This window comes from Panthera leo, chromosome A1 (assembly GCF_018350215.1).
Source record: "Panthera leo isolate Ple1 chromosome A1, P.leo_Ple1_pat1.1, whole genome shotgun sequence".
Taxonomy (NCBI): domain Eukaryota; kingdom Metazoa; phylum Chordata; class Mammalia; order Carnivora; family Felidae; genus Panthera; species Panthera leo.
In genome coordinates, this window is record NC_056679.1 from 213,691,689 (window position 1) to 213,714,268 (window position 22,580).

At 36.7% G+C, this 22,580-nt stretch overlaps 1 protein-coding gene across 7 annotated transcripts in view; it reads left to right on the top strand.

Annotated features, from left to right (window-relative positions):
- The window catches only part of DROSHA (drosha ribonuclease III), a 125,192-nt gene that overhangs the window by 49,743 nt on the left and 52,869 nt on the right, over positions 1 to 22,580 (top strand). For 6 of the 7 annotated variants that reach the window (XM_042952709.1, XM_042952717.1, XM_042952701.1 and 3 more), the window contains 4 exons: positions 2,743 to 2,912; positions 9,831 to 9,955; positions 11,588 to 11,687; positions 13,122 to 13,229. In XM_042952709.1, coding sequence (XP_042808643.1) covers positions 2,743 to 2,912; positions 9,831 to 9,955; positions 11,588 to 11,687; positions 13,122 to 13,229 — 503 coding nt within the window. The remainder of the gene's footprint in view (positions 1 to 2,742; positions 2,913 to 9,830; positions 9,956 to 11,587; positions 11,688 to 13,121; positions 13,230 to 22,580) is intronic. The other variant, XM_042952722.1, reaches the window with a different exon arrangement.

Consider the following 22,580-nt stretch of genomic DNA (forward strand, 5'->3'; position numbering starts at 1 on the left):
GATAATACCCTCTAGTTCCATGCTCGTAGCTGCAAATTCTATTTCACTTCTCTTTGCGGGGCTAGGAAGTCAGCCCTCCGTAACTGCTAGTAGGGAGGTTCTAGTGCTCTTTTGTATACCTGGCGTTGCATGTATTTGCTCCTTCCACCGTACACCAGTCTCCCCAAATAAAATCTGAGTGTTTTTTTCTAATCCTTATAACAGAACAACACTCTCCACCTTCCTATGGCATCCTGGGCTTCTGTTGGATCCTTGTAGGCTCAGAGTTCTCTTTAGGGGTACTACCAAATGTAGAGATTATGAGCCAAATATTATTTTGTTCTTTTCTTGGTTCCTAGTGAATCTATCAGTGTGGTAGTTCTTCTCGGGGCTCTCTAGGGTTCCTTTCTCTCTGCTGTTCAGTATGTATACACATGTAGCATACATCAGCGTATTCTGGTTTTAAAGTTCTCTTGTCCATCTGTTTGCCTCAGACCCCCTGGAAGTAGAGACCACGGGGGGCTCAGACAGAGAGGCATTGTGGCTTTGCCGGGCTCCTTAGCAAAGAGGGGAACATCATGGATTGAGGAAGACATCTTATATGCAGGGAGATTGAAATGTTTTTGGGACAGACTCTGAGAAATATGCCCTTAACAGTGGAAGTTTGTTAATCAAAGGTGACTCTTGGATTTAAAGCAGATGTTTTGTCATGAGGCATAAAAAGATTTCGCTGCTGTGAGCAGTATTCTGAATCAGTAGGTGGAGCATGTCCTCATGTGGGTTGATTGTATTTTAGTCACTTCTTGGACTTTTTCTTTTTTCTTTCTTTTTTCTTTTTTGGAGACTCTATCTTTGATTAAGGGAACTCTGTTTTCAGAATGCTATCTATGAAGATTCCTCTAGGAACCATTGTGATTAATCATTATTAGCTTACATATATGTCTTGAGGACCTGGAGCTTGTGTTTTTGTTTGTTTTTTTCCATGGCTGTGACAGGGGACCACTCGTAGTGCCTGGCACATAATGGTAAAAACCCTGCTCCCTTGTGAGAATAGAATGCAGAGCTCTTAGTGTGCTCTGTAAAAGCTGTGCAAGATCTGACTTCCCTGCCACCTCTTCCGTACTCTGTTCCTTACTTCACTCCATCCACGGTGGCCTCTTTGCAGTTCCTAGAACACATCGGTCCCGCTTTCCATAGGACTTCTGCTGTTTTTTTCTGTCTGAGACACTCTTCTCCCAGATTGCTGCATGGTGGGTTCCTCTGCTTCTTTCTAGTCTTTGCTCACATGACACCTGTTTGAAGACTCGTTTCCTGACCACCATTTTAAATACAGCCGTAGTGCCTTGCCCATTTTGATTCTGCTTCACGGAAGAATGTTCATCTTGACCTGCTCTGTCATGTAGTTGTTTTTTATGGTCTCTTTCCCTTCTCTGGAATATAGGGGGTTTTAGCTGTTTAGGTCACCATTGTGTCTCCAGGGTCTAGAAGAGTGCCTGCTGCATAATAGGTGCTCAGTAAATACTTACTTCATATAAGCAAGTATTTAGTGAATGAATGCATGCCTACATATATAGTAGCTCTAGAGCAGCAATGCTGTCCAGTTCCATAACAGCATCTGAGATGTAAAAAAAAATACAGATCAAAAAGGAATTTTGATCTTTACTTTCTTCTTTCTCAGATGTGTAATCCTGTCCAGGCTCTTATCTCACAGCAACTTATATAAAGATCTTTTATCCTCTTTCTAGTAACCCAAATTCCTTGGGTACCACTAATCCCTCTAGCACAAATAGGACACTCTCATCTGTGCCCACCCATCCCCATCATCTTGGTCCCCTTGTTTCTCCATGAAGTGTTTGGCCCTATGTTGCAGTTCCTAGCATATCTCCTGACCTGGGGAGGGTGGTCATTGTTCCCCATACCTTCAGACCTCTTGTCCTTCCTTGGGTCGAGATTAGGCAAAGAAAAGGGGTACAAGGTGGTTGCATACATTGGTCAAGAAGTTAAGCCCAAAGAGACGGCAGAAGCATGTGAACACAAAATTAATGGCCACATTATATTAATGTCTTTGGTTCATCAAGTACCAGATTAATTGGCTCTTTCCAAGGTACTTTAATTATGTCCTTTGTTGTTTTTATGCTCTGTACTTGGTAATATATGCTTCTGTAAGCTTCAGAGTACTTGGTATTTTTTCCGTGTACTAACTCCATAATGATCTTCATGATATTAGTACAGGCTTTTTAGTGCTATTCATCACGGCAGGTGCAGCACATTAGCACCAAAAAATTAGACCATAATGCAACAATAGCTTATTGGAAACATCCATAAATACCTCATAAAAGCTTAGAATTTCCTTAAGACAGTAACATCACTTCTAAAGAGCTTTCATCTGTTACCTTAGAAGGAATGATAAAATATTTAAGACATAACATAGTTCTGTATATTATAAACTGTGGCTCTTTATGCTAGGTGGTTTTAAATTTATTTAGGTAGGCACTTTTTTTATATTCATGCCTCACAAATGGAGCCTTTTATCATTTATAATGTTGTTGTTGCCATTTTAGTAAATGAGATGGTTTATGAGCACTGTTCATCAGTGAAACAAATGGCTTTTGTATTATTTGGCACCTGGTTAAACAATGTAAATTCTAAATTTCTTTTTTATAAATGTCCTTTTTTCCCCTTATTGTTTTGTTTTTCCTTATTCGGCTGATGATTGGCTGTTAAGTAGCCTTATTTTTCCCTCTCTTTCCACTCCTACTCTAGATGGAGGAAAGGAAGTGCTGTCCATGCACCAGATTCTCCTTTACTTATTACGGTGTAGCAAAGCCCTGGTTCCCGAAGAGGAGATCGCCAATATGCTTCAGTGGGAAGAACTTGAATGGCAGAAATACGCAGAAGAATGCAAAGGCATGATCGTCACCAACCCTGGAACGGTATGTTCTGGTGCTTTCACGTTCTGAGACTGAATTACATGTTCTGAGACTCTTTCCAGGTTTGAATGTTGACAAAAACAGTAACAAAACATTTTAAAAGTTTTAAGTATTCATTCTTGTCCTTTGAATAATTTTCCCTTTTTTAAATTTCATTTTATTTTTTTAATGTTTATTTATTTATTTGGGGGGGCAGAGAGAAAGGGAAACAGAACCCTAATCAGGCTCCACACTGTCAGCACAGAGCCCATTGTGGGGCTTGATTCCACAAACCATGAGATCATGACCTGAGCTGAAATCGAGAGTCAGGTGCTTAATGACTGAGCCACCCAGGTGCCCCAAGTAATTTTTCCTTTTAAATATTTAGTAAATAAAAAAAATTGACAAGGTAGTCATATTGAGTAGTAAATTTCTCTGATTAGTAAATTTTGCCCGTTATGGAGAATTTAAAAGTTTTTAGATATGTTCATATCTGATTTTTTTCTGAGTATAAAAGTAACATACTTCACTATAGAAAATTAAGATAATAGAGAAAACATCCCAGAGAAGACAATAAAAGTTATCCATGGTTCCATTTTCCAGAGATATTACTATTTACTTTTCTAACCTCTTTAGAGACTTTCATATTGTTTTAAAACAAAATTGGCATCATACAATTAAATATTAATATTCAGATGTTTTTCTTTTCTTCCTCTTCCAGAAACAACCACAAAATTAATTTTTCATAGTCTTAATTTCTTTATGAGTATAATTTGAAAAGTCTCCTAAGTTATTTAATTTACCCCCTATTATTGGACACCTAGGTTGCTTCCAGAGTTTTGCTGTCACAAATAGTGCTGTAGTGAATTTGTATATGCATGTATAAACACATATATACATAAATATGTATGTATCATTGATTATGTGTCCGTTTAATATTTTAGGAAGAAGTCCCATAAATGATATTAGTAGGCTGAAGATATACACATTTTAAAAAGTTTTTATTTATTTATTTTGAGAGAGACAGAGAGTGTGAGCAGGGGAGGGGCAGAGAAAGGGAGAATCTCAAGCACACGCCACACTGTTAGTGCAGAGCCCGACAGGGGACTCAAACTCATGAAACTGTGAGATCATGGCCTGAGCTGAAACCAAGAGTTGGATGCTCAACTGACTGAGCTACCCAGGAGCCCCTGAAGATACGCACGTTTTTAAGACTTTTGATACATGTTGTAAATTGCCTTCTAGAAAGGTTCTAAAATTTGCACTTTGACCGGGAGTATATGAGCATGCCCATGTCTCCATATTGGTTATAGTGTACTAGTTTAACAAAAATACTATCAATTTACCCGGGGGAAAAATTATGTAGTTCAGTATGTATTTTGGTTCTAGCAAAAATTGGTATTTTAAATGTTTCTTGGCCTTTCATGTTTTCTTTTGATAATGACCTATTACTATCTCTTGTCTAATTTTCTTTTGTGATACTTGTCCTTTTTCATTGATCCTTTGCCATACTTATTACCAATATTTCCCATTTCTTTGTTTCTTATTTTTTTTTTCTAAAAATTAGCCTGTAATGTTAATTCTTGAAGTAAAAATGAAAATATTAAGAGCAGAAAGTCAAAAGTTAAATAGATTCTCTTATAAAGAAAATGCTCTTTTGTATATTTATATGAATTAAAAGTTTTTTCTCTAAAGTATGTTACTGTAATCATAAAATAATTATATATTGGCTTCTTATCAGGATAAAGTTTTCCAGAAATGGAGAATTAAAATATTTTTATGTAAAGAAACAGTAATCTATTTAAACAAAGCTGTTGTTTTTAAAAGGCTGCCAAATTGTTTAATAGCCTTGATTCATAAAAATAAAAACTCTGGATCAACTTTTTCTAGCATGACAGTAACATCTGTACAGACAAAATGTTACTATTTACAAATCAAACATTCCAGCTAATACTGATTGTTTCAAACAAATTTAGACAGTGAAAGTGCTTAATAAAAATATGTTTAAACATAAAACTTGTTTAAAACTTAATCATACAGTTTTTACAATTACATTGTTAGGCCACATAAATAATTGTTAAAGTAACTCTAAAATCTATAAGTCATAGCATTATGACAATATAACTGTGAATTTGGTTTTTCTTCTTAAATAGTTGCATTAATTTACATTTCTTCTGCCAGTTTTAAAGTGGGGTCAGAGGATGGGTGGGGGTGACGGTGGTGGGAGACACACCTTTTCATCTTGGTGGGTCTGCCTGAAGAGTCTCATGATCTGTAGTAGACACTTTGGGAACACTTTCACCCTGGGGCTTCCTTCCACAGAATGGTTAACATTTCCTAAAATCCTAGAATCAGTTGGAAAGCTTTTGAAAATGTAAGAATGCCCTGACTGTCCCCACCCATATATACTTCAAGTATGGGGCCCAAGGATCTCTAGTTTAAAAAAAAATCCCGCAGTGCTTTTCTGATTCATCCATTGCTTATTTTTGAGCCAAAGGCATTGAGGATATTTACTCCATTGCCATGATTATCATTTAGCTCCTTTGTTGAGGGACTACTGTTTGAGCTAGGTGTTAGTGAAGTACATAGATTATATATGTTGTTTGTCCGGGCACAAACTCGTGGCATAGCCATGTGAAAGTAGTCTGCGATGAATTGTTGAATCAGTGGACTAGTCAGTCGAAAAGCCAATCAAGAAGGCCTGTAGTTTCAGGCGGGATCCCTGGACCAGGCTGCCAGGGATACTTCATAAAGGCTACAGGGAGGTCTTTAAGGAATCGAGAAATTGTAGAATTTATTGGCATGAATAAATTCATATACTTGGAAGGATAAATGGCCAGTTTTGAAGATAATGAAACCAGATTAATCAGGATGAAAGGTTTATGTTGGGAAGTAATCAGAAATAAATTAAGAAAGATAAGTTTGGGTGCCAGACTTGGTGACATGTTAAAATTAATAAAAATATGTTTAAAGGAGGAAAATATTCTGAAATTCAGTATCATGGAAACATCATTTCATTATATCTTTTGCGAATAGAGCAGAGTAGATATGGCATCACATTTTATCCTCTGCAGTGCTTGCTTTGAAAGATTACCCAGTGGTAAGAATATTGGAGACTTTATTAAATTTTTCAAGCCATTATGGTCACATTAAGTACTTTATTGCTGCAGAACTTAAAAGAATTAATCTCCCTCCTGAGGCACTTTGCCTCTGCCAGGGAATACTTTGGTCATTAGCAAGAACTTTTTTTTATTCTTCCTCAAAGCTGGTATGATGGATATTGTAGGGTGTGGCCAAAGTCTAGAACTTATTTCATCTTGCCCCTCTGTAAATTTAGAGATGCTATAGATATTTTAAATCACAATTTCTTTGGTTGATGCCATAGCATGGTGTTTAAAATCATGAAAACATGAATAATTCACTGGCATTTTCAGTTGTGCGATTCCTCTTTTAAAACTGTATCCTGCTGCTTAGATATACAAAATCTTGGTAACATTTCTTAGACATAAATAACATGTTGCTACTGATGATGGGCGTTTAAATAATTTCATATTAGGTTACCTGTTTCTAGAAAATCTTCTCCAAGAAGTTTATTAATTTTGAGAGCAGAGTTCAACTTTTCCAAATACTAGTGAACTTTTGACTGTTAAGTGACATTTAAATATTCTTTTAAAACTTAAGTATACATTGTTTTCTAATGTGTATGAATTTACACAGATGTATTTATTTTGTCACTTACTTGGATTTGTCAGATGGCTGAGTGGGGCTACAATTATGGGTAGGGTAACCAGCTTGTTTCAGTTGCTGGGGGTTTTCTCAGTTTTACCATTGAAACCCCTCTGTCCTGGTTAAACCAGGCCACCAACCAGACTCTGACTGTGGGCATTGCTGTATGGCAGAATGAATCTTATTGGCCTCCACGTGGATCAACTCTGTGGCATTTGGCTCTAAAGCAGCTGAGTCAAAGAGTTTAGTTTCTAATTAGGGACTGCTGTGAGAGCTGGATTATAAGCAAGGAGGTTATATAATAGCTTTTACCATCTTTTCACAAACTTCACCTTTTAGGATGAAAGAAAGGTATTTCACAAACAGTATGTTGTTAACTGAAGAAGGAAGCACCTGTTCACTTCTTCCTGTATTAGAATAAAAAAAATGAGGCTTCTATTAAAATTAAAAAGTGTTCTCCATGGACATAATGAGAAGCTTAACCATTTGGTTTTTGTACCACCATACCTTCTATTTTAAAGGTGTAGAATTAAAGGAATACATAAGATCGGGAGTAAGACAAGGATGCTCACTTTTATTCAACATGTATTGGAAGTCCTACCAGAGCAGTTAGGCAGGAAAAAGAAATAAAAGGCATCCAAATTGTATGGAAGAAGTAAAACTGTCACTATTTGTGGATGATATGACTTTATATATAGAAAACCTCTAAAGGTTCCACCAAAAAACTGTTAGAACCAATAAGTGAATTCAGTGTAGTTGTAGGGTAAAAAAAAATCAACACATAAAAATTTGTTGGATTTTTATATATTAACAGCAAACTATCAGAAAGAGAAATTAAGAAAACAGTCCCATCTATAATTACATCAAAAGAATAAGACACCTAGGAGGAAATTGAAACTAGGAAGTGAAAGTCCTGTCCTCTGAAAACTGTAAGACGTTGATGAAAGAAATTGAAGACACAAATGAAAAGGTGTTCTGTGCTCATGGATTGGAATTAATATTATTAAAATGTCCATATTGCTCACAGAAATCTGTGGATTCAGTGCAACCCCTATCAAAATTCTAATGGCATTTTTCACAGAAATAGGATAAACAATCCTAAAATTTGTGTGGAACCACAAAAGATTTTGACTAGCCAAAACAGTCTTAAGAAAGAACAGAGCTGGAGGCATCATGTTCCCTGATTTCAAACTATACAACAGGGCTATAGTAATCAAACAGTATGGCATTAGCAAAAAGAAAAATAGACACAATGATCAGTGGAACAGAATAGAGAGCCTGGGAATAAACTCCTGCATATATGGTAAATTAATTTATGACAAAGGAGGCAAGAATATACAATGGGGAAAGGAAGTCTTTTCAATAAATGGTGTTGGGAAAACTGGACAGCCACATGTGAAAGAATGAAATTGGACCACTACCTATGCCATATGCAAAAATTAACTCAAAATGGACTGAAGACTTGAATGTAAGATCTGAAACCATGAAACTTACAGGGGAAAACATAGGTGGAATCTCTTTGGCATTGGTCTGGGCAATGATGTTTTCGTACCGGACTCCAAAAACGCAAAGGCAACAAAGGCAAAAGTAAACAAATGGAACTACATCAAACTGAAAAACTTGTGTTCAATGAAGGAGATCATCAACAAAATGAAAAGGCCACCTACTGAATGGGAGAAGATATTTGCAAATCAGATATCCAATAAAGGGTTAATATCCAAAATATATAAAGAACTCACACAGTTCAATAACCAAAAAACCCAAATAATTTGATTAAAAATGGACAGAAGATCTGAATAGACATTTTTCCAGAGAAGATACAAATGGCCAACAGGCATATGAAAAGATGCTCAACATCACTAATCATTAGGAAAATGCAAATCAAAATCATGAATTGTCACCTTGTACCTTTCAGAATGGCTGTTACCAAAATGACAAGAAATAACAAGTGTTGGTGAGGGTGTGGAGAAAAAGTAACCCTTGTATACTATTGGGAGTGTACATTGGTGCAGTCACTGTGGAGAACAGTATGGAGGTTCCTCAAAAAACTGAAAATATACCACATGACCCATGAGTTCCACTTCTGAGTATTTATTTGAAGGAAACAGAACCACGAATTCAAAAAGATATGAACGTTTATGTTCTAGCGGTATTATTTACAGTAGTCAAGATACGGAAAAAAATCGGTGTTCATCAGTAGATGAATACACACACACAATGGAATAGTGCTCAGCCATAAAAAAGAATAAAATCTTACCATTTACAACAACATGAATGGACCTTGATGGTATTACCCTAAGTGAAATAAGTCCCAGAAAAAGACAAACACTGTATGATTTCCCTTACATGTGAAATCAAAAAACAAAATGAATGGACAAAGCAAAGCCAAACTTAGATACAGAGAACAGATTGATGGTTGCCAGAGAGGAAGGGGAGTGGGCAAAATGAGTGAAGGGGATCAAGAGGTATACACTTTCAGTTATAAAATATATAAGTCATGGCGATGTAATGTAAAGCATAGTGAGTATAAGTCAGTAATACTGTGTTGCATATTTGGAAGTTGCCAAGAAAAGATCTTGAAGGTTCTTATCATAAGAAAAAATTTTGTAGCTTTGTATGGTGACAGTTGCTAACTAGACTGTGGTGATCATTTCATGGTGTATACAAATATTGAATTATTATGTCCTATACCTGAAACCAATATAATGATATATATGAATTCTACTGCAATTTAAACAAAAGAAAGGAAAAAACAAGGTACATAGAGAACTAATGGAAAAAAATATGGAGAGAGGCATCTGTGTACCCTGAGTAGAAGTAAGCCATTCATTTGATATGTGAAATGAAACAGAATAAGCCAGCACATTTCTTCCCTGTAATGTGGAATATTTCCCCTATGTCTTTAGAGAGGTTAAGGAAAAGTTATATCTGACTAGGTGTCCTTTTAAAAGTTTAATTTTTAAAGGTTTCTATGTGGACTACAAAAAAGGACAGACTCATTGTTCATTATGCCAAATGGCATAGACTCATTTACAGGGATGACATTATAGTTTTTATATAGAATAGCTGCTATGATTAAAGTATTTTAAATGACATTTTCCCTTGGGGGATGAGGCTTTCCCAGAAAAAAACCCGATTAATTTCTTCCTTACTTAGGTTAAAGTCAATATTGAAAGTCTTCTTATGGGAATAAACGGCTTTGATTTTTCTCTCTAGAAACCTAGCTCTGTCCGCATTGATCAACTGGATCGTGAACAGTTCAACCCTGATGTGATTACTTTTCCGATTATCGTCCATTTTGGGATACGCCCTGCACAGTTGAGTTATGCAGGAGATCCACAGTAAGATATTTCTCAGTGTTTGTCATAGCCAATTTCACCTTCTACTAACAGCTGAATTAGCAGAGGAATACCCTTTAGTGGATGCTTTCTTTGTAAAAAATTAAGACCTGAAATGAGCCATGTTTCCAAATTTAGGTTACCAAATGAAACACGTTTTGGTAGCTCCTGAAGAATTATTTTCTCTATTGATTTGACTGTAGGTAATTATTATTCAATAGGATTATCCTTGGCAGTTTTGGTCAACATGAGTCCTGTATGTTTTTAACCTTTAAGGAACTTTTCCTTTATTCATCATTATAATATTTATTGTTATTATTATTTACTTTTCCAGTGTACTCTAGAGGAAAGTAACACCATGTTGGTTCCTAGCACTGCCGGATTTATGCAGAGTTCTATTTTGGGAGGCATCTTAATAAGCTCAGGATCCTATGCAAAGTCAAAGGTTGTGTTCTAAGGAGAAGGCATGACTTCTGACTCTTAGAATTGATGTTACTTTCCACGTTTGAGTTTTTCCAACTCGCTTGTTAGTGTTTTTCTGGGAGAAGCTGAGGATGTGTGGGAATAGAAATAGTTCCATTATATTCTTCAGAAGTGTTTGGATTTCCTACCTCGTTAAACAAACGAAAAAATGGTTTCCTGACTTAATTTTTTTTTTTAAGGATTCATAATGGGAGAAAAGGGCATGGGAGATTTTCAATTCATAAATACAATTCTGGCTGATACATTAGAAGAGGCTAAAGGGTTTTGTTCTTTTTTTCCCCCCTTTGGATAAAAGTATGAAGCAGTGAACCAGGCACTGTGTAAGTACTTCTTTCTTTCCTCCATTCTCTAAAAAATTGTTACCAAAAAGGAGAGACCCAGCTAAGGCCAAGAAAGGAGCAGTTTGAATATGACAAAATTCTTTGAAAGTCCCTTCTTGTCAAAAATGTTAGTAGAATGTGATAGGCTGTCGTGGACTCTCCGATGGCAGGACTGTGTGCTGCTAAAGGACCGCATTTCTCTTCATTCCCAGGACGCTTTAACAGGATCCTTTACACTGAGCCAGCTTATCCCATATTTGGCTGCAACAAATAAGCTTATTTTTGTCATGGTAAATACAAATTGGTGCACACCATTCGTCTTTTTCCTTCTCCAGTGGAGAAATGGAGACATCTGTGTAGCTTGGGTATTGGCATGGATGGGGTTCTTTTTTCTAATATTCTCCAGCTTTTATTTTCAATGTAGGCAGTTCAGAGACCGACAGTATCCTTGTTAAGTAAGGGATCTTTCTTTCAACAACCTCGGAAAGTACATATTTAAATAAAATAGGTAATGATGAGAAATGATACATATTTCTATTGGTTTTTATGTTTCTTTGGAATTCTTTCCAGAGAGATTCAGGCATATAGTGACACCTCATTTTCAACACAGACTTATAATAATGAACTTAATTACTAGGTTCCAGATGACTCTTGGTCATCCTGCCCCACTGCCCCCAAATCATATCCTTCCTTAGAATGAAGGTTTGTTACCATTAAGGATCTCCAAAAGAATGTAATTTATGATTCAGCAGGCCTATTAAAACAACTGGTTTTATTGCACTTCAGATTCTCATACTCCTTGTCTGAGATGTCTGTCTGTCCTTTTCCTTAGGTACCAGAAACTGTGGAAGAGTTATGTGAAACTTCGCCACCTCCTAGCAAATAGTCCCAAAGTTAAACAAACTGACAAACAGAAGCTGGCACAAAGGGAGGTTGGTATCAAATCCTGTTCTGTGATAAATGATGATGTGCTTCAGATTTATTTCAAGATTATTGCATTACACCATTCTTCTAGAATAAGGTGGAAAAACACTTAAAAATATCATACTTTTTCCTCACATTGGTATATAGATTGATTTTCTTTTCCATCTTTCAGTATCTAAGCATTTTCCCCCTAAAAAGGCCAGTTTCTTCATGGATTCCTACGATTGGGAATAAATGTATCTTTTAGAAATTTTCCAAATTTTAAAACTTGCTAGGTCAGTTTTTTATCATTAATTAGACTGCATATAGTACAACGTGGGTCTTACTCAAGTTTCTTCATCTTAAGGTTGTAAAAGATTATCTTCCATGTGTCTGTTAGTTTAGTAGGGTGAACTTCTAAGGTTTTATATCCCAAATTCCATATTTTTTACTAATGGGTAGTATTATCCCTGTATTCCAGGATTATTTATGTTTTAATTCTTAATTCATAATTTTAAGAATAAGTGGATTCAATGTCAACATAGATTTTATCTCATTGAAGTTTTATTCTGCTTTGGTAGTATAAGAGAACCAGACTTTGAAGATGGGAAAAGCGTTTGAATTCTGGTCTTGTCCACTTCCTGTGATTTGAGCCAGACATCTTCATTAAAAAGGAGGGAAACAAGGCTAAGAGAGGCTGACTCAAATTTCTCTCTGTTGGTGGACCCAGGGAAATAGGTGCTTGTGTGGACTTCTGAAATACTCCATTGAACTTTCCCCCCAATGGTATTTGGTCTGTGGTAGGCACTTAATGGTGGGAGTGGTGCAGTAGTTGTTGTTGTGAGTTCCTGTGAGATGAGTTCCTGTGAGATTCTTATTGAGTAAGCATACAAATATAAAATTATTTTTTATAATTAGTTTTTTGAAGGGAGGTAAAAGGGAAGAGTCTTGCAAAGTCTTGATTATGTCTTGCAAAAGTTTTGAATCATTGTCTTTTTAAAATAAAATGTACCCCTGCAAGAGTTTTTGTAAGGGTTTTGCAAATTAGAAGCAACTTTTAGAATTAGGTGGGTTGCAGGTTAATTTACTGATTGTCTTTCTTAGATGTAAATGCTTAACATAAGGCTTGATATAAGTATAATTTTTACATGATGATTTTAAGTCCCAAACATCACATTTTGTTTATCAGTACAAGGTCATTTTTTACTTGAACTCACCAGAATAGTCGATTTGGTTTAGATTTTTTTTCTTATGTAGTTACCAGGAAAGACCGACTTACACCCAAGGCTTTGAGGATCCTGGCCTTCATTTCAAATAAAATATTGTAATTTGGCATAAAGAGGTTTGAATACCTGAATATAAGGGTGATATTCAGTGAATCCAGCTTATAGTCTAATGCTTGATGTTTGGCTTAATATTACCTTACAACTGTCAGGTTACTTACGTAATGAGTTCTTTTTTAGGAAGCGCTCCAAAAAATACGACAGAAGAATACAATGAGGCGAGAAGTAACTGTGGAGCTGAGTAGTCAAGGATTTTGGAAAACTGGCATCCGTTCTGATGTCTGTCAGGTGATGACGCCTCTGAGAACACAATTATACCTATATATCTCTTTTTTTTAAAAGACATCTGCCACTGAAGTTTACCTAATATCTATGAATTTCCGTAGAACATACTGTCTTATAGCTAAATGGAACACCAACCATAAATTGTTTTCTGTTGTTTGGGTTTTGTTTTTGTGTCCATTTTCATGTTGTCTTGTTCAGTTTTGTGTGTGTGTGTGCACGTGTATGTGTGTGCCACTGCGTGTGTACACGTGTGCATGTGCGCAGTGGTGGGCAGTTACTTAGTAGTACTAAATTCTGTCTCTGCATGTTGAGTGAAGGCAAGTCTGTTCTTGAAATGCCCCCGCCTGTTCGTAGCACCTGTGTGGGTGCTTCTGAAAAGAGCTCCAGCAGCTCTACAGGCAGACTCCTGAAGGTGGTGTGTACAAACTTTCCAGACGGATGACTCAAACTTATACTTTAGAGAATTGAAGGCATTAATGAACAGAACCAGTGTAAATTTCATATTTGAGCCAAATGATAATAGTTTTTGATGGGTGAACTAATAGAAGAACAATTCAGCTATATATGACTGTCTCACTAGTAACTATTTTTGTTTTCCCTATGAGTGGAATTTATACCAGATTAGAGATTCCTAAAACCGAGCATCTCCCTGGGCTCTTCACTTGATTCTTTTGTTATGATTGGTACTGGTTATGCTCCATGGGAATTACAGTAGCAGAAATGAGTACACAGGCAGGGATCAAGTAATGTAGTTCACTGTGTTCAGGCTTTTGGAAGAATACTTACAGGCTTCCACTTAATTCTGTTTTGATGGTAGTATATATTGTAGTCAGTTCAAGCAGTCTTAGGAATTTATTTCATCATAATGAGGTTTATTTTTTCCTTAAGTCGGTGTTGGCATTTAATTATTATATTGAACAGTGGGATTTAATCTTATCATTAAATGTATTGCTGTGTAATTCATTTATGTTGTGATGTCTGGAGCTACATATTTTTGTGTTAAGATTAATTGCTATTGATGCAGTGTTACTAAATAGTTTGAGAATAGTTACCAACAGTGGCAACCACCTATATCTACCAAGTCTTCAGTTACTTTGTTAACTGACCAATTTTTTTTTTTACCATAAGTACTTTCAGGAGTGAGTATCTCTGTTGATTCTTTCTTAAAGCCACTTGAAGCCATGATACCCAGGTTTTCAGTTTCTCCCAAACCAACATAATGTCATCCTAAGGTAGACGTTATAAGAACAATATGCGGAATGTTCAACAATCTGTTCAAAATCTGGTGCTTTCAGTGATAAGTCAGAATTGATAGAGACATCATAAAATTGTGGAACATTATAAACTGGAAGGAACCTTAGAGATCTTTCAGTTCAGTGGGTTTTAAACGTGTGTGTGTGTGTGTGTGTGTGGTTTTTTTTTTTTTTTTTTTTTTTTTTTTTTTGACAAAACCCTATAGAGCCCTAATTTGTAAAAAGATAGAAAATAACTAAGGGGTGGTGGGAGTGGATGGAGTATCCTGTTGTATTGATTTCCACCCTTGTAGCAGGCCCTAAGGCAGTTTTGTTCCACTGGACACAATTTTGTTTAAAGTATTGAGCCCTTGGGGCACCTGGGTGACTAAGTTAAGCATCCATTCTTGATCTGATCTTGATTGGCTTGGGTCATGATCTCACTTGTTGTGAGATTGAGCCCCACCTCTGCTCTGTGCTGGGCAGTTGGCTCCATGCTGGGCTTGGAGCCTGCTTAAGATTCTCTCCATCTCCTTCTGCCTCTCTCCCTATCCTCAAAATAAATAAATAAATAAATAAATAAATAAATGCATGCATGCATGCATGCATGCATGCATACATACATACATACATACAAAATAAAATTAAAATAAAACAAAGAGCCCTTTCCCCCCCCTTTCTTTCAGTGAAATGCGTGCATATGGGTGCTGAATAATCTTTTCCACTGCAGTTCTGTGTTCTTCAGCTGTGTCACAGATTTCTTATTCTGGCTTGTCAGCTAGATTAGAAGTAGCTGGAGGACTAGGTTATCATCTCTTTATGTATTATATTTAACCTTCTGTCTGGAGATTGGCAGGCAAAAGCACTCAGTTAATTCCTTTTACTAACTGGTCAGAGAAATTGGACCCTGATTAAAACTCCTGCCAAGGTGAGTACTCCTTGATCTAATAATAGTCCTTTGCTCTGAAGGACTCCCACTCTCCCAAAGACAACTGCCATCTGTTTAGAGCCATGCTTCCAGTCTCCAATCCTATTTTTTACAAGTAATGTTGGCTTTATTTAATTTCTTATCCTAGAATAAATGTTTCTTTTTGTGTGTGTTCCTGAAATCAGATGGCAGGTGGCATGTAATAATGCAGTTTAAAACATTCAAACTAAAGGCATTTAGTATGTTTGGTAATGAAGAATAAGAATCTGAGAAAGAGCAGTTAAATGAAATTATACACTGAATACTTTGAGTAATCCTGAAGCCTGTGAATAGGTAGACTCATACCTAATTTTTTTTTTAAGTTATTTATTTATTTTGAGACAGAGAGCACACAAGCAGAAGAGGGGCAGAGAGAGTGGGAGAGAAAGAGAATCCCCAGCAGGCCCCGCCCTGACAGTGCAGAGCCTGATGCAGGGCTTGGACCCACGAACCACGAGATCATGACCTGAGCCGAAACCCAAGTCAGATGCTTAACTGACTGAGCCAGCCAGGCGCCCCTCACACTTAATTTTAAGGGAAAAAAACGCACTTCTCTAAAATTCTCAGGGGTTGGGCAGGGGAAGGATTCTCTATTTGGTAACACATTGATGTAGAACCCACTGTTCATAAGTAATAATTGCTACTAGATTGCTGGCAAAAGCCTTTTGATGTTATCTTGCTGCCTCTGAGATGAAACTGTTGTCACACATCTGAGGAGGAGAAACTTAAGTACCAGCCCTTTATTCTAGATGTATAACCTCCCACCAGAGAAGTTACAGGGTTGTTAACGAGGTTAGAAAATTCTATCTGATGCTCCAACCAATGTGAGGAGGAATGGGAAGCTAGGTGTGGGCCTGTAACCTATAATTACATGTGAACTAAATGCAGACTTGAAACTGTGTTTAGAGACAAACTATTGAAAGATTTATTCTGTGTTGCTGTTTATTAGAGTGAATTCTAGGTAACATGGGAGGAAAAAAAGCAAGAATTAAAACCTGAAACCAAGGCTGAAAAATTCAACAGTAGGACTCAGAAAAGGAAGAAAGGCAGCATGTTGCTACAGGATCTGTATTTTAAGAGTGGGGTTCTGCCCACTGAGGTTGAATTGGTATCTTATAGAAGTAGGTGCCTGTACCCTCTGCTATGGTAAGGAGGTAGATGGTCCATGGGAATCAATAAACTGAACCATAAGAATGGAGAATGGATAAATGTGACAAACAGAGACATCAAAAAAGAAGCAAGGAATCTGCCACCATTATCGTTATATAGCCCATATAAGGCTTATCCCAAACTGGGGAGATGAACTCATTGAGAAAACTAAGGAGGCACAGGTGCATGGAGAATTGCTGTTGGTGCTAGGGAGACAAGCTGAGTTGTGGTGGTTGGTCTTTGTACTGGGTAGATCCAGGGCTATATTTGGATGCATTAATAGCTGTGCTGTCTTCCCATAGTAACTCTGGAATGGAATGGAGGGCTGCCTTGCTGGATCACAATAACTGATACTCTCGCTTCATGATTTATCAAGGGGACTGAACAGTGTAAAGAAATATCTCTAGGGATTAAGAGTTTTGGACAACACATTGAAGGAGTCATTTTCTAAGTTTGAACTTGGGAGAGAAAATGGAGATTTATACCTCTGAGAGACATATGGCTTCACAGTTACTGATAACAAATTTTTGGACAATGAGAGGTACTTGATTTTTTTATTTTATTTTTTTGAACTGGAGATGTCGTGCTTCTCGTAATGGAAGAAAAGGAGATTTTGCTTGATGGCTGACTGGCCTGATAGAGAACTGTTAAAATTACATTTTTATTATACAAATTTCAGACATATAAAAGGTCAGGGAGAAAAGTGTAATGAACTCTTTGTAGTCCTCACACGGCCTCAGTGGTTATCAGCAGCATTTCTGTAATATCAAATACCAGCCAGTGTTCATGTTTTCCTGTCTGTTAGATCTGTGTCAGTCTGCTTGAATTGGGATTCAAACAAGATTCATACATTGCGATGAGTTGATGTATTTTAAGTCTCTTTACCCTAAGTTCTCATTCCATTTTCCCTTTGTTTTCCTTGCAAATTTTTGTTGTTGAAGAAACTCAAATCTCGTGTTCAGTAATGGTAGTGTTCCTGCGGTCTGATCTGATCTGAATTTTGCTGATTGTAACTTTATGGTATCATTTAACATGTGCTTCTCCCTTGTATATCCTATACATTGTTATAAACTGCTGTCTAATACAATACTACTGGCTACACATGGGTTTATAAACTTAAATTAATTAGAATTAAATGAAATTAGGGGTGCCTGGATATCTGTTAAGGGTCTGACTTAGACTCAGGTCATGATCTCACGGTTTGTGAATTTGAGCCCCATGTTGGGCTCTGTGCTGACAGCTCAGAGCCAGGAGCCTGCTTTGGATTCTGTGTCTCCCTCTCTTTGTGTCCCTCCCCGACTTGTGCTCTGTCTCTCAAAAATAAATAAATATGAAAATATTTTTTTTAGAATTAAATGAAATTAAAAATTCAGTTCTTAGTTGTCCTAGCCACAGTTCAAGCCCTTATTAGACACATCTTGCTATTGCCTGTTATAACAGCAGAGATGCAGAATATTTTCATCATCATAGGACGTTCTGTTGAATGGCACTGATCACTTGTAAGTGTATTTTTTTGCGCAACCTACTCTTAAGTGGTAGTGTGGTGTCTCTCTCCCTGTCTCTTTTTATTGTAAGTGGATTATTTAAGGGTGCCTGGGTGGCTCAGTCAGTTAAGCATCCATCTGACTTCGACTCAGGTCATGATCTCATGGTTCTTGAGTTCGAGCCCTGTGTTGAGCTCTGTGCTGACCGCTGACACCTGGAGCCTGGCGCCTGCTCTGGATTCTGTGTCTCCCTCTCTCTCTGCCCCTCCCCCTCTCACACTCTGTCTCTTTCTCTCTCACAAATAAATAAACATTAAAAAAAAATTGTAAGTGGATTATCCAAACATTTAATAGTTCTTTTAGAGAGTAAATTCTGTTCATAGAAATCTGACTTAATCAGACCATTTTTCAATTGAAGAAATAAGTCTTTGAATTGGAATGTATTTCTCCCCAGTCGTATACCTTATTTTAAAAATTGAAGTATAGTTGACATAAAATTAAATTAGTTTCACGTATACAACATAGTGATTCAGCAACTGTATACATGATGAAATACCACAATAAGTGTATTACAGTATTATTGACAATATTCCCTATGGTATGCTTTTTACCTCTGTGACTTATTTATTTTATAACTGGAAGTTTGTAACTCTTAATCCCCTTTACCTATTTCGTCCATTTTCCCAATCCCCTCCTGTTGGCAATCTCCAGTTTGTTTTCTATATTTATGAGTCTTTCTCTCTTTTGTTATTGTTTGTTCATTTGTTTTGTTTTTTAGATTCTACATGTAAGTAAGTCATAAGGTTTTTTGCCTTTCTCTGTCTGGCTTATTTCACTTAACATAATACCTTCTGGGTCCATCCATGGTCTCTCTTTTGTGTGTAGCATTTTTAGTCACTAATGAATTATGACCTAGACCCAGTAATTCACTAAGAGCTTCCAAAGTGATATTTTAATTCTTTCTGCATTTATTAGTTAGAATACTTTAAAAAAGAATCTTTCCCTCATCAACTATTTGATATTCATACCAAAAAAAGTACTCATTTTTCTTTAATACACTAATAATAGTCCCAGGATAACAATATTAATGGCACCGATTATGGGAAGCAGTTGTTTGGGGGTATTCCTTTTTATCTGTGATTATCTACAGATATGACACAAGGCATGCACACACATTACTGTGGTTTGGTCACTTGTGCTTATATCACAAACTGGGTACACAGATTCATTTATTTCATTTGACTTTTGATTTAAAGTGTTTCTTTTAGAAAGTATTGTTTTGTAAATCTGTAAAATATTTTCCATGTTTCCAAACTCAGGTTTATAAAGCCAAGTCTGTTTTAAAAAAAATCTAACTTGTATCTCTTTCCTCTACTCCTTTCTTGCCCCTCTGCACCCCTAAGGGTAGCCATCTTTTAGAAATGGTTTAATTTTTTCCTTTAATATAAGAAAACACGGACACACGCGCGCGCACACGCATGCATACATTCTTTGTATGTTTGGCCTCCCCGCTGTCAAACTGTTTTTTGTTATGTGGTCCCTGTGAGCTCCATTTTCGTTGTTTGTTTGTTTTTTCTTTTTTTCTTTTTACATCTCTTTGTATTCAGGAAGGTTCATAATTCTGTATGAATGGTTATCTTTTTATTAACACCTTTGTAGTCTAATGAAACTTCTCCCTCCCCTCCTATGTGTGTCCCATTGCCCATTATTGAAAATAAATGATTATTATTTCTTGTGCTTCTCTCTCTCATCCAGCACCTAATTTGAAGTGATTATCCTTTTTTTAAAAATGTTTATTTATTTTTCAGAGAGAGAGAGAGAGTGAGCACGAGCAGGGGAGGGGCAGAGAGAGAGGGAGACAGAATCCAAAGCAGTCTCTAGGCTCTGAGCTGTCAGCCCAGAGCCCAACATGGGGCTTGAACTCACAAACTGAGAACATGACCTGAGCTGAAGTCGAATGCCCAATTGAGCCACTCTGGTGCCCCTCAAGTGATTATCCTTTTGCTGCAAGTTAGTATTTATGAGACACACAGCAGCCTCATCCCTACTCTTCATGGACTTCACGTTCTCCCCTCATTTTCTGATAGTTGTAGTAATCTGTTAGAGTATTAGGCATTTTCTATAATGTTGACTCACTTATTGATTATCTGTAGTTAAAAATATATTTGAAGGTAATTGCTAGTTTATATGGCAGTGTCTATCCCCCTTGTTTTGATTGTCTGAGCTCCTTTCTGGCAGATTCCTTAAGAAGGGCTTATTGAAACAATTATCCTTAAGGTCCTGCATGTTCCTAACCCTTTGTCTTTAAATATAAAGGCCACCTAAACTGGATTTAAAATTTGTGAGTTATGTTTTCTTTTTTTAACATCTTAAATATGTTCTCTTTGTTATCTGGCATAAAGCTCTGTTGTCAAAAGTGTGATAATATGAATTTTATAAGTGACTTGGCCCTTTTGTCTCAGTGCCTAAAGGATTTTTTTCCTTTAAAAACTAATAATAGCCATACTAGAATATGTCTCAGCTTTTTTGGTTAATTTTTTCAGATATGCCGTATACCCTTCAGTATATACTTTCAAGTTGTCTTTTATCTCAAATGTTTTCTTGAATTACACATTTCATTATTTTGTCCTGTTGTATTGATTTTCTTTAAGGATTCATGTTATATGCACTTTGTACCTTCTTTGTTTATCTTCTATATCTATCACTTTCTTTTGAATCCTTCATTTCTTTTTGATTTTTTTATTTCTCTAAAATTTTGCCTTTTTCCATCTTTTATTTCTCAAAGGCACTATCCATTGGTTAATTTGCTGTTCATTCTCTTTAGTCTGTATTCTTAAAATGATTTTTTCCTTTTGTGTCTTTTCTCTGAGGTTTGTCACTTTTTTTCAAATCTTCCTTTCCTCCAGTCATTTCATTTCTGAATTAATGTAAATGTAATACTTATTTGTAGGGGTTTTTTTTTTAATAGCTTCCTTTGTTTTCTTAATTTTGTTTATCTTATTTTGAAATGTTAGGTTACAGCTTTCATCTGTTTTGTTGGCATGTTTTTCTGGCTTTATTTTTTAATTATCTGAGGAATCTTATTCTATTCTTTCCATTTTCTGATAAAATCCTTGGATGGGGTATGATCATGATTTTGTATTGCTCTTCAAGTTAAATAATGTTAGATAAGTAAGTGAAATATTTTCTCGTACTTTTAGGAGGGAGGTAGAAGTCAGATTAACTTTTCACGGTTAAAGAGCCCCTCCTGCTGCTTTTGCAAAGTGATAAAAGACATGGCTTCATAATATCTGAGACCTGCCCTCTCTGCTTTCCTCCCCTACTTTTATCTGGACTTTCTCTTTCTTTTGCCCTTTATTCTTCCTCTCTTGCTTAAATGTGGCTTTTACTCTCCATACTTGCTTCACCATGGGACTTTATCCTCGAAGGGAACTTCAGTTTTTAATTTTGAGCATTTATAGGGCCTTAGCTTCTCTGGCAGCATTACACTGTCCTCTTGTACTCACCCGGTAGATTGGAATCTGCAGAGCCCTCTCCAGTTTTGGTCACAGTTTTATTTTTTTTATTTTTAAAAAATGTTTATTTTTGAGAGGGATGGAGACAGAGTGTAAGTAGGGGAGGAGCAGAGAGCGAGGAAGACACAGAATCCCAAGCAGGCTCTGGGCTGTGAGCTGTCAGCACAGAGCCTGATGTGGGGCTTGAACCCACAGACCATGAGATCATGACCTGAGCTGAAGTCATGAATGCTTAACCAACTGAGCCCCCCAGGTGCCCCACAAAGATTGATAATACAAAAAAGGGCACCTAGGTGGGTCAGTCGGTTGAATATCCAACTCTTGCTTTTGCCCTGGGTCATGATCCCAGGGTTGTGAGATTGAGCCCCACGTCAGGCTCTGTGCTGAGAGTGGAGCCTGCTTAAGATTCTTTCTCTTCCTCCCTCTGCCCCTTTCCCCTGCTCATGCTTGCTCACTCCGTCTAAAATAAATAAAATGAAAAAAAAAAAAAAACACAACTGAGCTAGAGATTTTAACAGTCTTATACATAATGTTGAGACTTTGTTGTCTAGGTTACAAGATGGACATGGGTCATATATACCTTTTAGTGATATTCACAAGAAGCACTCATATCTGTAAAGATAAACTAGTATTATTTGGAGCAAGTTTAGAGGAAGTAGTGAAAGGATTCAGAGCTGTTTGACATGAGTAAAGGTTAAAGGAAATAAGACTTAGGTTAATGAAGAAAAGATGTGGAGACATTACCATTAAATGTTTTTTTTGTTTTGTTTTGTTTTGTTTTTTTTGTCCCCAGGGGTATAACTAGGTTTCAAGGGATAAACCTCCAAGAGATAGATTTAGATTAAATGTTAATAATAACTTTCTAATCACCAGAGTACTCTAAAGAGGGTGTTCTTTCCTTTTTAAAGAATTTTTTATTAGAGTGCCTTGGTGGCTCAGTTGGTTGAGCGACTGACTCTTGATATTGGCTCTGGTCATGATCTCATGGTCGTGAGACCAAGCCCCGC